Source organism: Trachurus japonicus, unplaced genomic scaffold (assembly GCF_045865225.1).
Source record: "Trachurus japonicus isolate A0001 unplaced genomic scaffold, Traja_1.0 AP031215.1".
Lineage (NCBI taxonomy): Eukaryota > Metazoa > Chordata > Actinopteri > Carangiformes > Carangidae > Trachurus > Trachurus japonicus.
The window spans coordinates 1-24,596 of record NW_028221348.1 but is presented as its reverse complement, the minus strand read 5'-3'; the positions used below and the strand labels follow the sequence as shown (position 1 = coordinate 24,596).

The following is a 24,596-nucleotide window of genomic DNA, read 5'->3' as shown; positions in this document are numbered from 1 at the left end:
ATTTGTTGGAAGCCAATGTTTTTTGTACTGGAATCTCAAACCCATCTGAAAGTGAAACAGATCTCAACACAAGAACTAATGTTGCCAGAATTTAACTTTGTAGAAACTATTAGAGGAATGTAGGGCAAATAACTTACTGTAGTGTCCCCTGTAGTTTAAATTATATCTTCAAACTAAGCATACTGTGCTCTGTATTTGTCTGTCTCTCTCGATCCATCCCTCTCTATCTCACTCTTTTTTTGCTCCCTCTGTTTATAGCAGAGGCTCCAGCCCCATACAGGAAGTGACCTAAGTCTCCACCCACACTTTTGTTTTATGTTTAATCTCTTCCTGAAGTAACTGCACGCACTATTCTCTGTGCCCTGTTGCTGTATTCTGAATGTGAGAAGATCAAATAGTAGAAGAATATTAATATGATAATTTTAGTTCATTCAGTTTTTTGACAACAGCTAATGAGCAAATCAAGCACAGAGAACTTTTCTCCATTAGTTTTGTGTCTCAGGTGGTATATCTTCTCTTCCTCAAAAGGAAACATTGTTGGGACATTAACAATCACAATACAGGGTATACACTGTGGTGTTTAAGAGAAAAGCACAGCAAATGTTAAAGTAAGGTTAATAGGGTGTTGTTACAGGCATATGCTATGTTTATATGTTACCTGCAAGTCAGTGCCAGGCAGTAAAGGGCTCTGTGTAAGGGGACTTAGGCGCATGCGTGTCTGCGGGGCTTTTGTCAATAAAGTTCATACTGAAACATGGTGTCAGAAGTGGTCTAGCTCCACAAGCTAAAGAAAAACCACGCCATGGCAAGTAGTGTTCCTGCACCCGAAGGCATGCAAATGTCTGGGAACTTAGCAAAGAACTGGGAAGTGTTCAGGTCAGAGTTCGAGGACTTTTTGCTGGCTACAGGCCTGACGGAAAAATCGAAAGAAGTGCAGGCAGCCGCGCTGAGACGGCTAATGGGTAACGAGTGCCGCCACATCTACATGCACAACATCACATTAACGGCGGATCAACAGAAAGACCCAGCGGCTATATTGGATGCTCTAGGAAACTATTTCAAGCCGGCGAAGAATGTGATTTATGAAAGATACGTGTTTGGATGCTGTAAACAAGAGACGGACGAACCGATTGACAGCTTTCTAACGAGGCTGAGAGAAAGTGCGTCATCCTGTGAGTATGGTCAGCTAAAGGACGAGCTGATACGGGACAGGCTCGTGCTTGGCGTTGCTAGTGAGGACACCAGACGGCGCTTGCTGCGCGAACGGGAGCTGACGCTACAGGCAGCAGTTGAAGTCTGTCGGCTCGCAGAACTAACGGAGAAACGTATTAGGATCATTGGGGGCCCGCCAGTGCAGACGGACAGCGTGCATGCGGTGGTCAATCAAAGCGACAGCCGAAAAATACAAGGGAAAATGACCGGGAAAGATCCGCCATGGAGTTGTAAATACTGTGGAAACAAACACATGAGGGGCAGAGAGCGATGCCCAGCCTACGGTAAGATATGCAAAGTTTGCGGCATTTCAAACCACTTTGCCAAAGTATGTCAAGCCAGTAATAAGTCTGACAAGATAAAAAGAGTGCATGTGCTTGAAGATGCTGAGCAAGGAGAAGGGGACTCAGATACTGACGATAGACTGTTCCTAGCCACTGAATGCATCAATACTGTTGAAGCCCCGAAGCGGAAACGTAAATGGTTTGCACACCTACAGTTGAATAATAAGAGGCAGGCATGTCAGCTGGATTCCGGTGCCACTTGTAATGTCATGAGCCGCAAGACGAAAGAGAGACTGTCACCGGGAACAGCATTACAGCCAAGCTCGACCCGGATTAAATTATATTCGGGACAATGGATGTGGTCACTTGGGACATTTCACACAGACTGTAGGATTCCAATTGTGGAATCCAAGCAAGAGCCTCTTCTGTCGGGGGACACATGTGAACGCCTGGGCCTTATGAACATCACAATCCCAGATGAACTGAAAACAGCAGATTCAAGCCAGCACACACCACTCACAAAGGAACAACTGTTACAGGAATACCAGGATGTCTTTCATGACCCAATTGAGTCAGTGCCAGGTGAGATACACTTTGACCTGGACCCTAGTGTAACTCCTGTACAGTGTGCACCACGAAATGTCCCAGTAGCTTTGAAAGCGAGAGTTAAGAAAGAACTGGACAGACATATGAGAGAAGGCAACATTTTACCAGTGACTGAGCCAACAGCATGGATTAGTAATATGGTGACCATTGCAAAACCAGAAAAAATAAGACTCTGCATTGACCCAAAGCCTCTGAATCAAGCACTGTTGAGGTCCCACTATCATATGCCGACGCTGGAGGACGTATTGTACAAGCTGCCCAAGGCTCGCATTTTTACATTAGTGGATGCTCGCGATGCCTTTCTACAGTGCAAGCTTGACGATGCCAGCAGCCGTCTAACGACCTTTTGGACACCATGGGGCCGCATGAGGTGGCTGAAACTCCCATTTGGAGTCTCAGTTGCCCCTGAATTCTATCAACGCAAACAACATGAACTGCTACTGGGTCTGGCCGGCATTGAACCGATAGCCGATGACATTCTGGTGGTCGGCTGCGGGGACACGGATGCAGAAGCAGAACATGACCACGACAACAACCTGCAGGCCCTCATGAAGCGCTGCAGGGCTGTTAAGCTCAGACTGAGTGAGCGCAAACTGCAGTTTAAGCTCAAGGCTGTACACTTTCATGGTCACATTCTGTCATCAGACGGCCTGAAAATCGACCCTGAGAAAACACGGGCTGTGTTGGAAATGTCCCCTCCCACAGATGCGAAAGCTGTACAACGCTTCATCGGATTTGTAATGTATCTTGCTAAATTCCTGCCAAAGCTTTCTGAGACGTGTGAGCCACTCCGCAGACTTTTGGACAAAGACACTGAGTGGCACTGGTTACCAAAACATGAGGATGCAGTGAAAGTAATAAAGCAGATGGTCGCCAGCACACCTGTTCTTAGGTATTATGATGTCACTAAGCCTGTCACAATTCAAAGCGACGCTAGCATGACTGGACTGGGGTGCTGCCTGTCGCAAGGAGGGCAGCCTGTGGCTTTCGCTTCCAGAGCGTTGACGCAGACTGAACAAAACTACGCTCAAATTGAGAAGGAGTGTCTGAGCATAGTTTTCGCCTGTCAGAGATTCCACCAGTACCTATACGGCAGGGAGACAGTCACTGCAGAAACAGACCACAAACCATTAATTATCATCTTCAAAAAACCGCTCCTGAACGCACCAAAACGTCTCCAAAGCATGTTGCTGCAGCTGCAACACTACAATCTCAACGTTGTGTACAAGCCAGGGCCCGAGATGTATGTCAGCGACACCTTGAGCAGGGCAACAGCACCAGCCCGCAGGCCTGACACCCCAAGTGTACCACACACTGTGTGCATCATGGACAGCAACCAGGCTGAGTACTCACAGCTCGACCAAGCGCAGCACCTGAACGTTACAACCTTCCGATTCCAGCAAATCGCCCAGCACACTGAATCAGACGAGATACTCCAGGAACTGCAATCTGTGATCATCAACGGATGGCCAGATCACAAAGAGGATGCTCCACTGGCTGTGCGGGAGTACTGGCCCTTTAGGGACGAAATGAATGTCCAAAATGGGGTGTTATACAGAGGGCAGTGTGTAGTCATCCCAAAGGCCCTGAGAGCAGAGCTGCTCAAACGCATACACACCAGCCACATTGGTGGGGAGGCATGTTACAGACGAGCCAGGGACATGCTTTTCTGGCCAAGCATGAAAGCAGAGATTAAAGACTTTGTGGGGAACTGTTCTCCTTGTAATGAATATGCACGGGCACAACAGAAAGAATCCATGATGTCGCATGATATACCGGTTCGTCCCTGGCAGACGGTGAGCATGGACGTTTATTCTTATGCTGGTAAAGACTTTCTCATTGTTGTAGACCATTACTCGGACTTCTGGGAAATTGACCATCTGCCAGACCTGTCAGCGGGTACTCTCATCATGCGCTGCAAAGCCCAGTTTGCACGCTACGGACAGCCAGACAAAGTGATCACAGACAACGGCCCGCAGTTTGCTTGTGAACAGTTCAGGAAGTTTGCAGCAAGCTGGGGATTCTGCCATGTCACAGCCTCACCCCGACATCCAAAATCAAATGGCAAAGCGGAGTCAGCCGTCAAAATAGTTAAATCACTCTGCAAGCGGGCTAAACTAGATGGCACAGATGCATGGCTGGCCATACTTCACTGGCGCAACACACCTACAGAGATGTTAGACAGCAGCCCGGCCCAACGCTTAATGTCACGCAGGCTTAAGACTTCACTACCAGTCGCAGACAGCTTGCTTACACCACAGATTGTGTATGGAGTCGCAGAAAAGCTGAGGTGGAAACGGCGGATCGCAAAGTCAGTCTACGACACTTCTGCCAGAGACCTCCCAGAGCTGAAGAATGGAGCCCATGTGAGAATGAAGCCTCTGCCGAGTGATCGCACAGGACGGTGGCGGCTGGGACAATGCCTTCAGGAGGTTGCTCCCCGTTCATACATGGTGAATGTCGACGGCACACTCTACAGACGCAACCGTGTGGATCTGCGTGTGGCAGAGCGCTCAGCTCAAATACAGCAGTTGGAGATGCCAGAGCAGAGCAATCCTGACCAGGGACACAGAATGGGAGAGACAGTCCCATCTGAGACAGAGACTGTCTCAGGTCAGAGCATAGCAGGCACAGGGGAAACTCCTCAAACCACAGCTACACGGATGCAGCGACAGCACTCGACACCTGGAAGGTCTGCAGGCTCAACAGGGCATAACGTCTATTCACGTTGTGGTCGCCTGCTACGACCACCACAAAAACTGAACTTGTGACTTGGATATATACACACACACACACACACAAACACCTCTACATTACATATCTGGCCTAATGCCCGGGACTGTTCATTACGTTGCCTGCAAAGAAAAAAAAAAAAAAAAAAGAATGTTTGTATGCACTTGATATGCTACACATGTTTGTGAAACTGCAGGAGAGTTACATATACTTGTGAGAAGATACAAGGTTAAAAAAAAAAAAAAAAAGATTTAAAAAAGAAGTGTTATTGTTACATTATTAGTATAGATCGTTAATGTTTCCCATATGCTAATATGGTAATGTTGATAATGAGACATTATTAATTTAGATCTTTAATGTTTTCCCATAGGCTATTATGGTAATGTTGATAGATAAACAAACAGCTAAAGGGAAGGAGATGTTACAGGCATATGCTATGTTTATATGTTACCTGCAAGTCAGTGCCAGGCAGTAAAGGGCTCTGTGTAAGGGGACTTAGGCGCATGCGTGTCTGCGGGGCTTTTGTCAATAAAGTTCATACTGAAACAGGTGTCAGGTTAGATAGTGCCCTGTTGTTCAAGGTGTTGCACACTATGTCCCTTAGAGGGTGCTAGAAGTATGTAGTAAAGAGTGTCCTCAGGTCAGTGAGGGGTGCTTAGATGTTCATGTCCACATGCCTGCACGCAAATGGCTGCTGCCTGCTGGCACTCCTGGTCGTCGTTTTTCACCTCCTTTCCCACACAGTCTGACGACACGACACCTAACTGCCTCTGTAGAAGTAAGATGAATAAATAAATAAAGAATATTGGATGACCTTGTAATGCCATAAAGCCTACAATAATGCAAGGCCAACCAGTATTAGCCTATCTCAGCCTCTGAAGGATGTTACCATAGGTCATAATGCAAGCTACATTCTTTACAATCAAGGTCACTTTTACGAAAAAGACATGAACTTTGACACATGCTAATCATTATCGTTAAATTCTATATCCCATATTCAAAAATGAAGAGAAAATCTAAATAAAAATATAACTTTATTGAAAATGACAGTGTAAATTATACACTAGAGAAAAACATTTAAGTATCGTAACATGACAGTGCTTGATAAAATTTACATAGCCTGCTGTACATCCAACCTTTTATGTAGGAAACACACTGTCTAAATTCATTGGAGAGGGCATTTAAGAAATTGCTTCTTTTATTAAAACATCCTTCAAGTCTGTGTCTATATTTCATGTGAAGGAAAAGCAGATGATTTTAATGGCACTACTAGTGCACTTTGGCCTATGAAAATTAACCAGGTGCTACCACACCCTTTTTCAGTCATATATGGAGAGAGACCTCGATGAAAATGAAAGAAAACCCAGCGCTGAAAAAATATGAAATCATATGATATAAGGAGAAATATTTCACACCCTTTGTTACCAATTCATAATACAGACAAGGTTTAAACAAAATCTGAGCGGTTCTTGCCACAAAGGTCGAGTCAAAGTGAAAAGTCATGTTTGCAGTCCTTAATCCTTTTTGAATCCAACATCACTTCATGTCACTGGGATCAGACTCTTGAACTGGGAAAACAAGTTGCTCCTCCAAGGCTGTGGACAACATTACACAGCTGGTGGTGATGTCTCCTCTATGAAACATTTTCTTTAGAGGAGCCTCTGAATTCCACCCTCGGTCTTTGGCAAACTTGTAAACACACCCAAAGAGATCAGGAAATGTTGTCATCACGTCAACTTGATCTACAAACCTGGCACTGCAAAGGAAGGAGACAATTTTATAAATGATATACAGTAATTAATGTAATCATAATGTGGGAAAAGATGAACTATGTACATTATTTTGTCTAGTGTGTAATTACTGACTCATCTTTGTTTCACTCACTAATGCTGGTGGAGGTTCCGTATGAAGCGCAGTAATCCCAATGTGTTTTCAGGGTAGGCTTTTTTCTTGCTGTCCATCTCCTGCAGCACCTCTGGTGGAACCTGCAACACCACAAATAATCACACCTGTTGTATTTAGGAACACAAGATATAACTTACAGTAGTTATGTTGTTTTTACCTTATCTCTCCATGGTTTGAAAGATCTTCCCTCAGCACATGTTTCCAGTGAACACATCAGTTCATTGTCAGCTTGTCGACAGTTTGTCACCTCTGGTCTGTTACCAATGTTACTCAGGTAATCCTCCTTCCTGAAGAAAAGAATGTTTATGTTACACAACATGAATTCCAAATACTAAAAAATCCAAAGAAATACATAGCAGTTTTGTTTATTTTAAAAGTTCCTCTCTCCCCAAAGGAGTAGTAAATGTTAACATGCTAAACTAGTGTGGTACTGTAAACTGCTTCACATCAATGTGTTAGCACTGTCATTTTGATGACATGATGTTGTGACAATTTAGCTAAACCCACAACTAAATACTGTATAGACATCTTGGAAAAAATGACTTCAAACTCTCAGCGTTGTTTCAATTGACATCACTACACTAGTAAGTTACACAATTATATAAATCATGTTTTGCTACATAGAGATGGCTTAAAGACAGGCAAATATGACTTTAACCTTCATTTAAGTGTGACTGCTTAGAAATACAGTAGATATGGACACATTGACCTAAGTCAAAACATCAATATCGGACTTAGATCAACAATTATTGTATGAGAAAGACTGTTTGAATCACATTTTGTGCATATCAATTCAGTAAATGTAGAACCATTTCACTCTGGACCATTTCACAGAAAATAATAAGAAGAATTGATCATCAGTCCATCAACATTCCTCCCTCACCTGTCACAGGTCCAGAAGAAGGGATGACTCAGACATTGTTGAACTTTAGGTCTTTCCTTTGGTTCTTTTTGGATCATCCACTCGATGAGATCCTTTGCCACAACGTCTTGAACATGGTCCAAAGTGTACCTCCCCTCATGAATGTTGTACTCATACTCATAGGGTTTATCACCGAATGGATGGTGTCCTCCAGAGAGGATATAATAACTCAGCATCCCTGCCACCTTAACAATAAATACAACATACAGTTTGGTAATACTCTTCACCATGTCATCAGTTAGGTTTGTGTAGCTGGAAAACTGACCTGTACATCAGTGTTGGACTTGTATGGTATGTCGGCTTCTCCTGCCAAAGTCTCTCTGGCCATCCAGCATTTAGTTCCTGCACTGGCTGTGCGTAAAGTTGTTTGGCCTTTGAGCAAACGTCTGCTTATGCCAAAATCAGCCAGCCTGGCTCTCTCTTTAACATCTGCAGGACAAATAGAAATAAAATGTATGATTCATAATTACAAAATCGAATAATGTTGCTTTTTTGAATTTCAGATCATGAGTTCCATCATTTCAGTATGTTTCTGTCTTTGACTTACCAATCAAAACATTTTGTGGTTTGAGATCCCGGTGAAGAATTGAAGGATTCTGACTATGAAGCACATTCAAACTTTCAAGAACCTGCCTGACAAGTTCCTTCATCAGCAGACTGTCATCAACTTTTCCGATATACTCTTCCAAGGTGTATTCACAGAGCTGAAGACAAAGATATCCAAAGTTCTCGTCCTCTGCAAAGTCAATGTATCGGACAATAAAAGGATGATCAAGCTCTGGAAGTCGTAGAAGTCCTTCTTCGTTCTTCAGCACTTGATAGTTGCTTTTAGACATTCTCTTGATTGCAACTTCAGTGCCGTCCTCTCTCAGCCCAAAGAAGACTTCAGTCCCATCACTTCCCTTCGCTATGCGGAACTCTGCATCATTCACATAAGTAATGCTTTTAATTTTGGTGAGTTTTCCTGCATCAGTGCTCACAAGCTTCTCTAGTTTCTCCTTCCACCTCTTGCTGACTGGAGACCAATTTTCTGCTGCCTGTGATTGACTGAGATTGAAGTGAGAGGGCTTTACATTTGTAGTTGTTTCCTGCACAGGAGCTGCTTCTGCATCAGATGAAACACTGCAAACTTCATCAGTTGGGTCCTCATGATTTCCAGACTTCTTCTTCTTCCTCTTTTTCTTCTTCTTCTTCTTTTTGCTGGACTCAGGTGAGACTGTATCATCCTCACATTCTCCGCTGAAATGATGTTTCAGTCGTCTGAGCACTTCTTTCAGCTTCTCATCTCTCTGCATATCTGCAAATGTCAGTATGTCTTCAGGCACTGATGTTATTCCCACTGATGTAAAAGTCTCAACAGCATGTTTAACTGAAAGCAAGGTTGCAAATATGCCATATGTGTAGACTCTAACGTCAGAGGGAAATCGTTCCTCCACAAAATGAGAAATTGTGTTGCATAATTTCTCAATAAAACTGTCATCCCATTCATTTATGCCTTTTGTTTTCTGTGTGATCACATAAATTGTTTGCTGAACATCTTTCCAAATATCAGGTCTCGTTTCTTTGCAAAGTAGTTCCAGTAGTTGGGGGATCATAGCTAGAGCTTGATCATTGGATATCTCCTTCATTGTACAGAAAACTGCATGTAAAGTCTCAATTACCAGATGTACATTCTCCTTTGGAATGTATGGAAAGCGACTCACTGCTCCTTCAATGTAGGAGTTCACATTTTCAGTGTCCTTCAGCCATTTCATACTTTTCTTGCGGTATTCTTCTTCAGCCTTGCCACTTACAGTAAACAGTATTTCAATTATTGTCAGATGGTCCTGAGGATCCTCATTCAACATGTAACTGTCAAAAGTTCTGAAGACTTTCTCAGCAGGGTCTATTAGCAGAGCCATTTGTACATCCACAAAAGGTTTGATTTTGGAGCTTAGTTCATGTCCCTTCGAGGCCAAGTTGTGAATCATCTTTACTATCTTTTCATTTTGCATACTTTGTTTGGGGTCTGTACCAGATAATATTACCTGTGCACCAGCAGATAGGAGCTCTTTCACAACATCCTCCCTGTCATTGATAGCAGCAAGTTGCAGTGGTGTGAATGGCTGCCGTGAGCATCCATGGGGATTAGCTTTTGCTTCAAGCAGTTTCCTGACAAATGTAAGAGGTGCTCGCGATATTGACACATAATGCAAAGGTGTCCAGCCATTTTGGGAAGCAGTGTTTGGGTCCACGTCCTGTTGTATAAGGTAAGAGAAAATATCTTCCTTTTGATTTACAACAGCAGCAATCAGTGGGGTGATAAAATCCTTGCACTCAATACATGGGAAGACATTGTGAATGTCACCATCCTTCAGTAGTTTTTTGAGCTTCTTGAGATTTTTGCTGATTATACACTGAATTATAGGATGTGTTTCACTTGGTTGAATGGTCACAAACTGTGTGAAAATATTCATTTCTGGCTCATCTGGTTATCTGTGGGAGATGAAAACAATATTATTATATTTTGTGATGACATTTTAACTTTTAGACCAGCAGGACAGAAAAGTTAAAATATTTTTTTTTTAGCTTAAAAGTTAATTATTGTGGATATAGTGACTTTTGTTTGATGGTTCAAGCTACCATAGAGAGATACTGTATGAATATGGCTAGATTTCTTTTCTCAAATGTATTTTTTCATGGTTAAGGTTAGATTTGCTTTTGCTTTGCAGTGCTTCACAGCAATTCCATTACAACTAGCTATTGTATTTAGGTGGATAATTCAAAATACCAACATCAGACACTATCTGCATGACAACAGACTATGCTGTGATTCACAGCTCCCTTGACAAAGTACAGAAATGTTTTTACAGAAAAAACGTTGCAAAAGATGCAACAGGCTATGCTGACATTTAGCTATACATCTAAATGAGTGCCACACCTTGCCCTTACATAGTTAAGACTTTGGACTTCCACATTCAAACAGTTTGAATTATGTTTACCTTTTATGGTTTACATGCAACTTGAAGCAATCTATATAAACTCGACCACACACTTTCTACTAGGCTACTCCTAATCATAGGCCCTCATCCTTAGTTTGTTGGAAGCCAATGTGTTTTGTACTGGAATCTCAAACCCATCTGAAAGTGAAACAGATCTCAACACAAGAACTAATGTTGCAGAATTTAACTTTATAGAAACTGTTAGAGGAATGTAGGGAAAATAACTTACTGTAGTGTCCTCTGTGGTTTAAATTATATCTTCAAACTGCATACTGTGCTCTGTATTTGTCTGTCTCTCTCGATCCATCCCTCTCTATCTCTCATACTCTGTTTTTGCTCCCTCCGTTTACAGCAGAGGCTCCATACAGGAAGTGACCTAAGTCTCCGCCCACACTTTTGTTTCATATTTCAACTCTTCCTGAAGTAACTGCACACACAGTTCTCTGTGCCCTGTTGCTGTATTCTGAATGTGAGAAGATCAAATAGTAGAAGAATATTAATGCGATCATTTTAGTTCAGTTTTTTGACATCAGCTCATGAGCAAATCAAGCACAGAGAACTTTTCTCCCTTAGTTTTGTGTCTCAGGTGGTATACAATCCTCTCTTCCTCAATAGCAAAGGTTGTTGGGACATTATCAATCACAATACAGAGTATACACCTAACCGCCCATGTAGAAGTAAGATGAATAAATAAATAAAGACTATTGGATGACCTTGCAATGTCATTAAGCCTTCAATAATGCAACTCCAACCATTATTATCTCAGCCTCTGAAAGATGTTACCACAGATCATTAATGCAAGCTACATTCTTTACAATCAAGGTCACTTGTAGGAAAGAGACATGAACTTTGACACAAGAGTAGTTAAATTCTATATTCCTATTCAAAAATGAAGAGAAAATCTCAATAAAAACATAACTTTATTTAAAATGACAGTGTAAATTATACACTAGAGAAAAACATTTAATTCTTGTTTCAACAAACAAGTAAAGATAACATGACAGTGCTTGATGACATTTACATATACTGTAGACTACATTCAACCTTTTATGTACAAACACACTGACGTAGCCTACATTAATTGGAGAGGGCATTTAGGAAATTGCTTCTTTTATTAAAACATCCTTAAAATCTGTGTCTATATTTTATGTGAAGGAAAAGCAGATGATATATTTTAGTGCCACTACATTGCACTTTGGCCTATGAAAATTAACCAGGGGCTACCACACCTTTTTCAGTCATATGGAGAGAGACCTCAAATACTGACTGATGAAAATGAAAGAAAACCCAGCACTGAAAAAAAATGAAATCATATGATATAAGCAGAAATATTTCACACCCGTTGGTACCCATTTATTAGTCTGGGGCCGTTGACGCGCTGTTTTGGTATAGCCGGAACCAGGGCAAGAGACACGGCCTTTCCGTCAAAATAAAAGCACCAAGCTAATAAAATGTGGTGAAACTTTAAATTAAGGAATATAATTGACAAGAAAATCCCTGAACCATTAAGTTAACATTTTTCTTTTATTGTATTACAAGTTATTGTCTATTTTATGAGTTTTTTATGTTGGTGAACACTTTTACTTTGGTGAATTTGGTGATTTCCGGATCCGCTAGAAGACCAGGACCAGAATGCAGACAAAATTCGGAGTAAACAGAAACCAGGCTCTTCTCCTCTCTGAAGAGCCTGGTGACGCGAGGCTACCCATACATAATATAGACAAGCTTTAAACAAAATCTCAGCGGCTCTTGCCACAAAAGTCAAGTCAAAGTGAAAAGACTTTTTTGGAGTCCTTCATCCTTTTTGAATCCAGTATCACTTCATGTCACTGGGATCAGACTCTTGAACTGGGAAAACAAGTTGCTCCTTAAGGCTTATGGACAGCGTTACACAGCTGGGGTCTTCACTTCGAAACATTTTCTTCAGGGGAGCCTCTGAATTCCATCCTCGGTTTTTGGCAAACTTGTAAACACACCCAAAGAGATCAGGAAATGTTGTCATCACATCAACTTGATCTACAAACCTGGCACTGCAAAGGAATGAGACAATTTTATAATTGATATAATTAATGTTATAATATGTAAAAAAAAATATGAAGTATGTACATTATTCATGTCTGGTGTGTTATTACTGACTCATCTTTGATAATGTTTTGAGGCCCTCATCAGTTCTCACTCACTAATGCTGGTGGAGGTTCCGTATGAAGCGCAGTAATCCCAATGTGTTTTCAGGGTAGGCTTTTTTCTTGCTGTCCATCTCCTGCAGCACCTCTGGTGGAACCTGCAACACCACAAATAATCACACCTGTTGTATTAAGGAACAAAAGATACAACTTACAGTAGTTATGTTGTTTTACCTTATTCCTCCACAGTTTGAAAGATCTTCCCTCAGCACATGTTTCCAGTGAACACATCAGTTCATTGTCAGCTTGTCGACAGTTTGTCACCTCTGGTCTGTTACCAATGTTACGCAGGTAATCCTCCTTCCTGAAGAAAATAATGTTTATGTTTCACAACATGAATTCCAAATACTAACTAATCCAAAGAAATACATAGCAGTTTTGTTTATTTTAAAAGTTCCTCTCTCCCCAAAAGAGTAGTAAATATAGGCTATGTTAACACACTAAACTAGTGTGTTAAACCTGCTTCACATCAATGTGTTAGCACTGTCATTTTGATGACATGATGATGTGACAATTTAGCTAAACCCACAACTAAGTATAGACATCTTGGAAAAAATGACTTCAAACTCTCAGCATTGTTTCAATTGACATCACTACACTAGTACACAATTATATAAATCATGTTTTGCTACATAGAGATGGCTTAAAGACAGGCAAATATGACTTTAACCTTCATTTAAGTGTGACTGCTTAGAAATACAGTAGATATGGACACATTAACCTAAGTCAAAACAATATCAGACTTAGATCAACAATTATTGTATGAGAAAGACTGTTTGAATCACATCAGTTGAGTAAATGTAGAACCATCTCACTCTGGACCACTTCACAGAAAATAATAACAAGAATTGATCATCAGTCCATCGACATTCCTCCCTCACCTGTCACAGGTCCAGAAGAAGGGATGACTCAGACATTGTTGAACTTTAGGTCTTTCCTTTGGTTCTTTTTGGATCATCCACTCGATGAGATCCTTTGCCACAACATCTTGGACATGGTCCAAAGTGTACCTCCCCTCATGAATGTTGTACTCATACTCATAGGGTTTATCACCGAATGGATGGTGTCCTCCAGAGAGGATATAATAAATCAGCATCCCAGCCACCTTATGAATGAATACATAACAGTTTGGTAATACTCTTCATCATGTCATCAGTTAGGTTTGTGTAGCTGGAAAACTGACCTGTACATCAGTGTTGGACTTGTATGGTATGTCGGCTTCTCCTGCCAAAGTCTCCCTGGCCATCCAGCATTTAGTTCCTGCACTGGATGTACGTAAAGTTGTTTGGCCTTTGAGCAAACGTCTGCTTATGCCAAAATCCGCCAGCCTGGCTCTCTCTTTAACATCTGCAGGACAAAATCATGTAGAAAAAAAACATTTTAAAGCATCATAATTACGAATTGAATAATTGCGTGTCAATATTTCAGTATGTTTCTATCTTTGACTTACCAATCAAAACATTTTGTGGTTTGAGATCCCGGTGAAGAATTGAAGGATTCTGACTATGAAGCACATTCAAACTTTCAAGAACCTGCCTGACAAGTTCCTTCATCAGCAGACTATCATCAACTTTTCTGATATACTCTTCCAAGGTGTATTCACAGAGCTGAAGACAAAGATAACCAAAGTTCTCGTCCTCTGCAAAGTCAATGTATCGGACAATAAAAGGATGATCCAGCTCTGGAAGTCGTAGAAGTCCTTCTTCGTTCTTCAGCACTTGATAGTTGCTTTTAGACATTCTCTTGATTGCAACTTCAGTGCCGTCCTCTCTCAGCCCCAAGAAGACTTCAGTCCCATCACTTCCCTTCGCTATGCGGAACTCTGCATCATTCACATAAGTAATACTTTTAATTTTGGTGAGTTTTCCTGCATCAGTGCTCACAAGCTTCTCTAGTTTCTCCTTCCACCTCTTGCTGACTGGACACCAATTTTCTGCTGCCTGTGATTTACTGAGATTGAAGTGAGATGGCTTTACATTTGTAGCTGTTTCCTGCGCAGGAACTGCTTCTGCATCAGATGAAACACTGCAAACTTCATCATTTGGGTCCCCATGATTTCCAGACTTCTTCTTCTTCCTCTTTTTCTTCTTCTTTTTCCTGGACTCAGGTGAGACTGTATCATCCTCACATTCTCCGCTGAAATGATTTTTCAGTCGTCTGAGCACTTCTTTCAGCTTCTCATCTCTTTGCATATCTGCAAATGTCAGTATGTCTTCAGGCACTGATGTTATACCCACTGATGTAAAAGTCTTAACAGCATGTTTAACTGAAAGCAAGGTTGCAAATATGCCATATGTGTAGACTCTAACGTCAGAGGGAAATCGTTCCTCCACAAAAGGAGAAATTGTGTTGCATAATTTCTCAATAAAACTGTCATCCCATTCATTTATGCCTTTTGTTTTCTGTGTGATCACATACAGTGTTTGCTGAACATCTTTCCAAATATCAGGTCTCTCATTTGAGCAAAGTAGTTGCAGTAGTTGGGGGATCATAGCTAGAGCTTGATCATTGGATATCTCCTTCATTGTGCAGAAAACTGCATGTAAAGTCTCAATTGCCTGATGTACTCTACGCTTTGGAACGTTTGGGAAGCGACTCACTGCCCCTTCAATGTAGGAGTTCACATTTGCAGTGTCCTTCAGCCATTTCATACTTTCCTTGCAGTACTTTTCCTTATTCTGTCCAGTTACAGTAAAGAGCATTTCAATCATGGTCAGATGGCTCTGAGGATCTTCACACAACATGTAACTGTCAAAGGTTCTGAAGACTTCTTCCGCTGGGTTCCTTTGTACAGCCATTTGTACATCCACAAAAGGTTTGATTTTGGAGCATAGTTCATGTCCCTTAGATGCCAAGATGTGAATCATCTTTACTATCTTTTCATTGTGAGGGATATGTTTGTGACTAATAGGTAACATTGTTACCTGTGCACCAGCAGATAGGAGCTCTTTCACAACATCCTCCCTGTCATTGATAGCAGCAAGTTGCAGTGGTGTGAATGGCCCAGGGCCTCCATTGGGATCAGCTTTTGCTTCAAGCAGTTTCTTGACAAATATAAGAGGTGCTTGAGATATTGACACATAATGCAAAGGGTTCCAGCCATTTTGGGAAGCAGCATTTGGGTTTACAGCATGATGTATAAGGTAAGAGAAAATACCTTCTGTGTGACTTACAACAGAAGCAATCAGTGGGGTGATAAAATCCTTCCACTCAGTGCATGGGAAGGCATTGTGAATGTCACCATCCTTCAGTAGTGTTTTGAGTTTCTTAAGGTTCTTGCTGATTATGCAATGAATTATAGGATGTGTTTCCCTTGGTCGAATGGTCACTTCAAATTGTGTGAAGATATTCATTTCTGGCTCATCTGATTATCTGTGGAAGATAAAACAATATCATTATCATACTAAATACAATTTTAACATTTAGAGAAGCAAGTAAAAAGTTACAAGATTTTTGAGCTTAAAAGTTCTTATTGTGTGAACAGTGGCTTTCTATGACAGTTAAACTCAAAGCTATCTGAATATGACTGTATTTTTAGTTATGGATTTGCAGTGCTTCACTGCAATTCCATTACAACTAGGCTATTGTATTTAGGTGGATAATTCCAACATCAGAAACTATCTGCATGACGACAAACTGTCGTACATGCTGTGATTCATGGCTCCTTTGACAAAATACAGAAATAGTTTTACCAAAAAAATGACAACAAAAAAAACACTGCAAAAGTTGTAATAGGCTATGACAGTTAGAATGTATACTGCCACACTATAGAGTTGACACTGATCAAACAGGTTGAAGTCTGTTTCCCTGTTATGTTTTTACATGCAACATGAAATAGTCTATCCTCAACCACCCGTTTTCTACTACTCCTCGTCATGAGTTAGAATGTAATCCCTAGCGAGCCTGTTGGAAGCCAATGCTATTTGACCGGGAATCTCAAACCCATCTGAAAGTGAAACAGACTTCAACACAAAAACTAATGTTGTTAGATAGATTTTCACTTTATAGTAGCTAACTGTTAAAGCAGTCAGGAAAATAACTTACCATGGAGTGTCCCCGGTAGTAAGAATTTTATCTTCAATCTTAACATTCTGTGCGCTGTATTTGTCTGTCTCTTTCTCTCTATCTCTACTCTAACACTCTTTTTTTCTCCCTCCGTTTACAGCAGAGGCTCCATACAGGAAGTGACCTAAGTCTCCGCCCACACTTTAGTCTTAGGTTTCAATTCTTTCTGAAGTAACTGCACACACTGTTCTCTGAGCGTCCTGTTACTGTATTCTGAATGTGAGAGGATCAAATATTAGAAAAATATTAATACCTTAATTTTTTACTCCCCTAATTTTGTGTTGCAGGTGGTATACAACCTTCTCTGCCTCAATAGCAGAAGTTGTTGGGACATTATCAATCACAATACAGTGTTTAGGGACAGTGCATCAGTATATTTACATACAAAATCTATATAATAGGCTACATACACAGTCTAGACACAGTGAGCAGCTGTATTTGTTATTTGCTTGGTTGATTCAAATGCACATATATGGAAATATCATGAATATTTAATTTAAATAAAAAATAGAAATATAATATTAAAATTGAAACTTTCGTCATTATAACTGTAGCTGGGAAAGTTGCATATGACAGATTTTTCAGAGATTTCTAGTGGAATCATCCTCCTGCAGTAGCTGGAGAGTTGATGACAATATACTGAATAGTCGCGACACAATTTGAGACAGTTCTTGCCTCAAAAGTCATCATTGGAGTCCTTCATCCTTTTTGAATCCAATTTCACTTCATGTCACTGGGATCAGACTCTTGAACTTGGAAAACAAGTTGCTCCTTAAGGCTTATGGACAGCATGGTGCTGGGGTCTTCACTTTGAAACATTTTCTTCAGGGGAGCCTCTGAATTCCATCCTCGGTTTTTGGCAAACTTGTAAACACACCCAAAGAGATCAGGAAATGTTGTCATCACGTCAACTTGATCTATAAACCTGGCACTGCAAAGGAATGAGACAATTTCATAATTGATATAATTAATGTAATCATATGTGGGAAAATATGAACTATGTACATTATTTTGTCTAGTTTGTAATTTCTGACTCATCTTTGATAATGTTTTGAGGCCCTCATCAGTTTCACTCACTAATGCTGGTGGAGGTTCCGTATGAAGCGCAGTAATCCCAATGTGTTTTCAGGGTAGGCTTTTTTCTTGCTGTCCATCTCCTGCAGCACCTCTGGTGGAACCTGCAACACCACAAATAATCACAACTGTTGTATTTACTGTAGGAACTAAATATATAACTTGCAGTAGTTATGTTGTTTTACCTTATTCCTCCACAGTTTGAAAGATCTTCCCTCAGCACATGTTTCCAGTGAACACACCAGTTCATTGTCAGCTTGTCGACAGTTTGTCACCTCTGGTCTGTTACCAATGTTGCACAGGTAATCCTCCTTCCTGAAGAAAATAAAAGTTACACACCATGAATTCCAAATACAGTACTTCACATGGCATTTTTGTCTTTTTTTTTTATAAGTATATTTTTTGGCTTTTTGCCTTTGATAGTACATAGTAGAGATAGACAGGAAAGGGGGAGGCAGAGAGAGGGGGAATGACATGCAGGAAAGGGCCAATCTGGGATTCAAACCAGGGCCACCTGCAGTGAGGACTTTAGCCTCTACGTGGGGCGACCGCTTTATCCACTGCACCACGCACCGCCCCGGCATTTTTGTCTTTTTTTAAAGTTCTTCCCCTAAACAAAAGTGTACTAAATGAATGTTAACATGCTAACATCACATCATTGTGTTAGCACAGTCATTTTGGTCACATGAGCCTGATGATAAGAGAATTTAGCTAAATCCACAACTAAATTGACACCACTACACACTATTGTTTCAGACAGTTTTAGACACTAACATTTGCTACACAGAGATCACAAAGACAGGCAAATGAGACCTTAGCCTTCATTCAAGTGTGACTGCAATAATTGTATGAGAAAGACGGTTTGAATCACATCAGTTGAGTAAATCTAGAACCATCTCACTCTCAAGTCAAGTCAAGAGATCTTTATTGTCCCCGAAGGGCAATTTGTAGTGCAGCCAGCAGCATAAAACAACAATAAAAACAAAAGCACAACAGTGACACAACACTGACGATGACATACGCTAATAAGAAAAGGAGCAATAAAATACATACACAGGACAACAATTAGCAATAGTTAATAAAATAAATAAAACAACCAATAAAGTGTGGACCACTAAACAGAAAATAATAACAAGAATTGATCATCAGTCCATCAACATTCCTCCCTCACCTGTCACAGGTCCAGAAGAAGGGATGACTCAGACATTGTTGAACTTTAGGTCTTTCCTTTGGTTCCTTTTGGATCATCCACTCGATGAGATCCTTTGCCACAACGTCTTGAACATGGTCCAAAGTGTACCTCCCCTCATGAATGTTGTACTCATACTCATAGGGTTTATCACCGAATGGATGGTGTCCTCCAGAGAGGATATAATAAATCAGCATCCCTGCCACCTTAACAATAAATACAACATATTAAAGGGATATTTCACCCAAAATTGAAATTTCACTCATTATCTACTCAGGGGGGTTACAGGGGGTCTCGGCGTAGCAGTGCTTGTCCATATAACGGTTGCGAATGGATACCAACTGTCTTCGTAACAAAAAGACACACCAAAAAACATCCCAATACCTCCATGCTGCTCGTATGTAATGTCGGTCTTGTACTGAAGCCCCGAAATGCGAAATCGGGAAGAGGAGCTTTGAGAAGCTTCCGCTACAAAACAAGCTTGAAATATAGACTTATTTAATTTTTTTTCGGGACAATTTCGCATTTCGTGGCTTCAATACAAGATGGACATTACATACAAGCAGCATGGAGGTATTTGGATGTTTTTTGGTGTGTCTTTTTGTTACGAAGACAGTTGATATCCATTTGCAACCGTTATATGGACATGCACTGCTACGCCGAGACCCCCTGTAACTCAGAGAAGCCAGGTAAATATTCTTCACCATGTCATCAGTTAGGTTTGTGCAGCTGGAAATCTGACCTGTACATCAGTGTTGGACTTGTATGGTATGTCGGCTTCTCCTGCCAAAGTCTCTCTGGCCATCCAGCATTTAGTTCCTGCGCTGGATGTACGTAAAGTTGTTTGGCCTTTGAGCAAACGTCTGCTTATGCCAAAATCCGCCAGCCTGGCTCTCTCTGTAACATCTGCAGGACAAATCATGTAGAAAAAAAAACATTAAATTAAAAATTGATCATTGTTGCTTTTTTGAAATTCAGATCAGATTCAGTTTCAGTTTCATCATTTCAGTATGTTTCTATCTTTGACTTACCAATCAAAACATTTTGTGGTTTGAGATCCCGGTGAAGAATTGAAGGATTCTGACTATGAAGCACATTCAAACTTTCAAGAACTTCCCTGACAAGTTCCTTCATCAGCAGACTGTCATCAACTTTTCTGATATACTCTTCCAAGGTGTATTCACAGAGCTGAAGACAAAGATATCCAAAGTTCTCGTCCTCTGCAAAGTCAATGTATCGGACAATAAAAGGATGATCAAGCTCTGGAAGTCGTAGAAGTCCTTCTTCGTTCTTCAGCACTTGATAGTTGCTTTTAGACATTCTCTTGATTGCAACTTCAGTGCCGTCCTCTCTCAGCCCCAAGAAGACTTCAGTCCCATCACTTCCCTTCGCTATGCGGAACTCTGCATCATTCACATAAGTAATGCTTTTAATTTTGGTGAGTTTTCCTGCATCAGTGCTCACAAGCTTCTCTAGTTTCTCCTTCCACCTCTTGCTGACTGGAGACCAATTTTCTGCTGCCTGTGATTTACTGAGATTGAAGTGAGATGGCTTTACATTTGTAGTTGTTTCCTGCACAGGAGCTGCTTCTGCATCAGATGAAACACTGCAAACTTCATCATTTGGGTCCTCATGATTTTCTGACTTCTTCTTCTTCTTCCTTTTCTTCTTCTTCTTCTTTTTGCTGGACTCAGGTGAGACTGTATCATCCTCACATTCTCCACTGAAATGATTTTTCAGTCGTCTGAGCACTTCTTTCAGCTTCTCATCTCTCTGCATATCTGCAAATGTCAGTATGTCTTCAGGCACTGATGTTATTCCCACTGATGTAAAAGTCTCAACAGCATGTTTAACTGAAAGCAAGGTTGCAAATATGCCATATGTGTAGACTCTAACGTCAGAGGGATGTTGTTCCTTCACAAAAGGAGAAATTGTGTTGCATAATTTCTCAATAAAACTGTCATCCCATTCATTTGTGCCTTTTGTTTTCTGTGTTATTACATAAAGTGTTTGCTGAACATCTTTCCAAATATCAGGTCTTGTTTCTTTGCAAAGTAGTTCCAGTAGTTGAGGGATCATAGCTAGAGCTTGCTCATTGGATATCTCCTTCATTGTACAGAAAACTGCATGTAAAGTCTCAACTGCCCGATGTACTCTATACTGCGGAATGTTTGGAAAGCGACTCACTGCTCCTTCAATGTAGGAGTTCACATTTGCAGTGTCCTTCAGCCATTTGATACTTTTCTTGCGGTATTCTTCTTTAGTCTGTCCACTTACAGCAAACAGTAATTCAATCATGGTCAGATGGTCCTGAGGATCCTCACACAACATGTAACTGTCAAAAGTTCTGAAGACTTTCTCAGCAGGGTCTATTTGCAGAGCCAAGTGCATGTCCACAAAAGGTTTGATTTTGGAGCTTAGTTCATGACCCTTAGATGCCAAGCCATAAATCATCTGTACTATCTTTTCAGTGTGAATAATATAGTCAGGATCTGCAACAGATAACATTGTTACCTGTGCACCAGCAGATAGGAGCTCTTTCACAACATCCTCCCTCTCATCAATAGCAGCAAGTTGCAGTGGTGTGAATGGCTGCCGTGAGCATCCATTGGGATCAGCTTTTGCTTCAAGCAGTTTTCTGACAAATATAGGAGGTGCTCGAGATATCGACACATAATGCAAAGGTGTCAAGTTATTTTGGGAAGCAGCGTTAGGGTCCACACCCTGATGTATAAGGTAAGAGAAAATACCTTCTGTGTGATTAGCAACAGCAGCAATCAGTGGGGTGATAAAGTCATTGCACTCAATGCATGGGAAGACACTGTGAATGTCACCATCCTTCAGTAGTTTTTTGAGCTCCTTGAGGTTTTTGCTGATTATACACTGAATTACAGGGTGGGTTTCACTTGGTTGAATGGTCACAAACTGTGTGAAAGTATTCATTTCTGGCTCATCTTATTATCTGTGGGAAGATAAAAAACAATAATATTATTATATATAATGACATTTTCACCTTTAGACAAGCAGGAAAAAAGTAATGAGATTTTGTTTTTGCTATTACAACTTTAATATTTAGATGGATAATTCAAAGTACCAACATCAGAAACTATCTGCATGACAACAAACTGTTGTCTGTTCTTTGGTTTCACATAACACCTCATTGTGCAATAGAAATTACAACTCAACATAAATACACTATTTAAACAAGATCCAAGACAAAACAGAAATGAACAAATCAAAGTAAGCAAATAAATAAACATTTAGACTGAAAAGGTGCAGGCTGAAACATAGCTTATCTCGCCTACCTCATTACAAAACAGGCTGTTACACTTGCAATCTCTTCAACATAGACAGTAGCACCAGTTCAAAGGTCTAACTTATATCGGTTGATCATCCTTCTTTAAATGTTTTTTTTAATGTAGTTATTTGCATGTTTTTATGTCACTTTAAAGATTGTTCCATAAGTTGATGGTTTTTACAGTTTTTTTCTTCCTCCAAATCTTTTTATTGAAATTTTCCAACAAAATGACAAATCGTGGTATCAACAAACAAGCATGTACAACAGTGTGTCACGGTTGTGCATCTTTGTTTAATGTTAGTTCTGATTTTTGTCTTTGTGAATATGTATACATATTCCTCAGTGGCTGTAATAACTGTCTTTTTTTCCTTTCTTCTTTTTTTTCATTTTCTGAATACAGTCTGGCAGCATGCTGTTGTTGATTTTGAACACAGGCTGTGCAGTTTTGAAGTCCACCAGTTCTTTGAATTTGAGTTCATGTGAATTTATAAATGATTGGTTGCCTGCTTGCTTATACTTTGTTTATGATTCATATTGCTCTTTTGGGAGTAAGGGGGTTGGTTTTGTGATTGTTATACTGTATATGTGTGTCCCCACACTTCAACATAATAAGTTATAAATGGATTTATCACAGATTGGTACAGAATTTTTAGTGAGTATATAGGGTGTTTTTACATTTATACAAAATTGCAATGGTTTTTGATATTTTGTTCTTTAAAAAGTTGATATGTGGCTTTCAGCACAGTTTGTGATCAATAACAACTGCTAGAAATTCTTTCCACTTCCACGTTGTCTATAGTGATTTGTACTCTATGATTTATTGTACAATTTACAAAAATAATACATTTTGTTTTACTTACATTTAAAGAGAACTTATTCACATCAAACCGAGTTCTGTTACCACTGTATTCGGAAGGTGTTCGAGATCCCCAGTAGAACAGAAAAGGTTTGTATCATCCACAAATAATACACTGTTAAATTTACAAGAAACATAACAAACAGCAAATTATAAAGTCTGAAGTCATGCCCATTGGGCACGATGGGCATAATGCTATTGGAGCAGGAATCTCAAAAGCATCCAACAGTAAAACAGACCTCAACACAAGAACTAACTACCTAACTAACTAACTAACTAACTAACCAACCAACGTATGTTGCTACAACTTTAGAGTAACGGGTAGAGGGATGTAAGGAAATTCACTTACCATGGAGTGTCCCCTAAAACTTAACAAAATGTTCTCTGTATTTTTCTGTCTCTATCGTTCTCTCCCTCTCTGGCTCTCCTATTTTCTCTTGCTCCCTGTTTACAGCAGAGGCTCCAGCCCCCTATACAGGAAGTGGCCTCAGTCTCCTCCCACACTTTTGTCTTACGCTTCAGTTTTTCCTGAAGTTACCACATACACACATTTTTTTGTATCCTGTTACTGTATTCTGAACGTGAGAAGATCAAATATGCTCATTTTAGTCCATTCAGTTTTCTTACATGAGTAAATCAAGCACAGAGTTGTCACAGGTCATTAACGTGAGCTATATTCTTAACTATCAAGTTAAGAATATAGGTTAAAAGACATGAACTTTCACACATGCTAATCATTAGAGTAATTCAATTCTTTATCCCATATTCAAAAAAGGAAAAAAATCTCATTAGAAACTTAACTTTATTGAAAATGGCCATGTAAAAGAGGGGAAAAAAGATTATTATTCTCAACAAACAAGTGTCATTCACTCACACACACACACACACACACACACACACACACACACACACACACACACACACACACACACACACACACACACACACACACACACACACACACACACAACACACACACACACACACACACACACACACACACACACACACACACACACACACACACCACTACAAAAACACTGAAGTAGCCTAAATTATCTGGAGAGGGTTATTATAAATATTATATTTGCTTCTGACATTAAAATATCCTCCAAATCTGTGTCCATTTTTCATGTCAAGGAAAAGCAGAATAAAGTGGTTGTTCTTACCCCTAACAAGCAATTTCTACGTAATTTAGTGTCACTACATTCCACCTGGGTGGAACCATAATTCACTAATGATGTGCATATATGGAGACAGACAAAATATGAAATCATATATATGAACG

The 24,596-nt window shown here is 40.3% G+C and overlaps 3 protein-coding genes across 3 annotated transcripts; all 3 read right to left on the bottom strand.

Moving 5' to 3' along the window:
* Positions 1-6,241: 6,241 nt before the first annotated feature.
* On the bottom strand, positions 6,242-10,138 carry LOC146959513 (uncharacterized). The gene is made up of 6 exons (XM_085772988.1): positions 8,210-10,138; positions 7,928-8,091; positions 7,624-7,847; positions 6,898-7,027; positions 6,720-6,820; positions 6,242-6,591 (listed from the first exon to the last, which is right to left on the bottom strand). Exons 1-6 carry the CDS (start codon positions 10,116-10,118, stop codon positions 6,372-6,374), a joined length of 2,748 nt encoding a protein of 915 aa, XP_085629114.1. The 5' UTR covers positions 10,119-10,138; the 3' UTR covers positions 6,242-6,371.
* Positions 10,139-12,322: 2,184 nt separating this feature from the next.
* LOC146959512 (uncharacterized) lies at positions 12,323-16,193 on the bottom strand. The gene is made up of 6 exons (XM_085772990.1): positions 14,277-16,193; positions 14,010-14,173; positions 13,708-13,931; positions 13,001-13,130; positions 12,824-12,924; positions 12,323-12,673 (listed from the first exon to the last, which is right to left on the bottom strand). Exons 1-6 carry the CDS (start codon positions 16,177-16,179, stop codon positions 12,460-12,462), a joined length of 2,736 nt encoding a protein of 911 aa, XP_085629116.1. The 5' UTR covers positions 16,180-16,193; the 3' UTR covers positions 12,323-12,459.
* A 1,356-nt stretch (positions 16,194-17,549) lies between these two features.
* On the bottom strand, positions 17,550-23,941 carry LOC146959511 (uncharacterized). Its single transcript, XM_085772989.1, has 7 exons — positions 23,658-23,941; positions 20,186-22,116; positions 19,897-20,060; positions 19,137-19,360; positions 18,151-18,280; positions 17,969-18,069; positions 17,550-17,822 (listed from the first exon to the last, which is right to left on the bottom strand). The coding sequence occupies exons 2-7, from the start codon at positions 22,095-22,097 to the stop codon at positions 17,612-17,614; spliced, it is 2,742 nt and encodes a 913-aa protein (XP_085629115.1). The 5' UTR covers positions 22,098-22,116; positions 23,658-23,941; the 3' UTR covers positions 17,550-17,611.
* Positions 23,942-24,596: the final 655 nt, after the last annotated feature.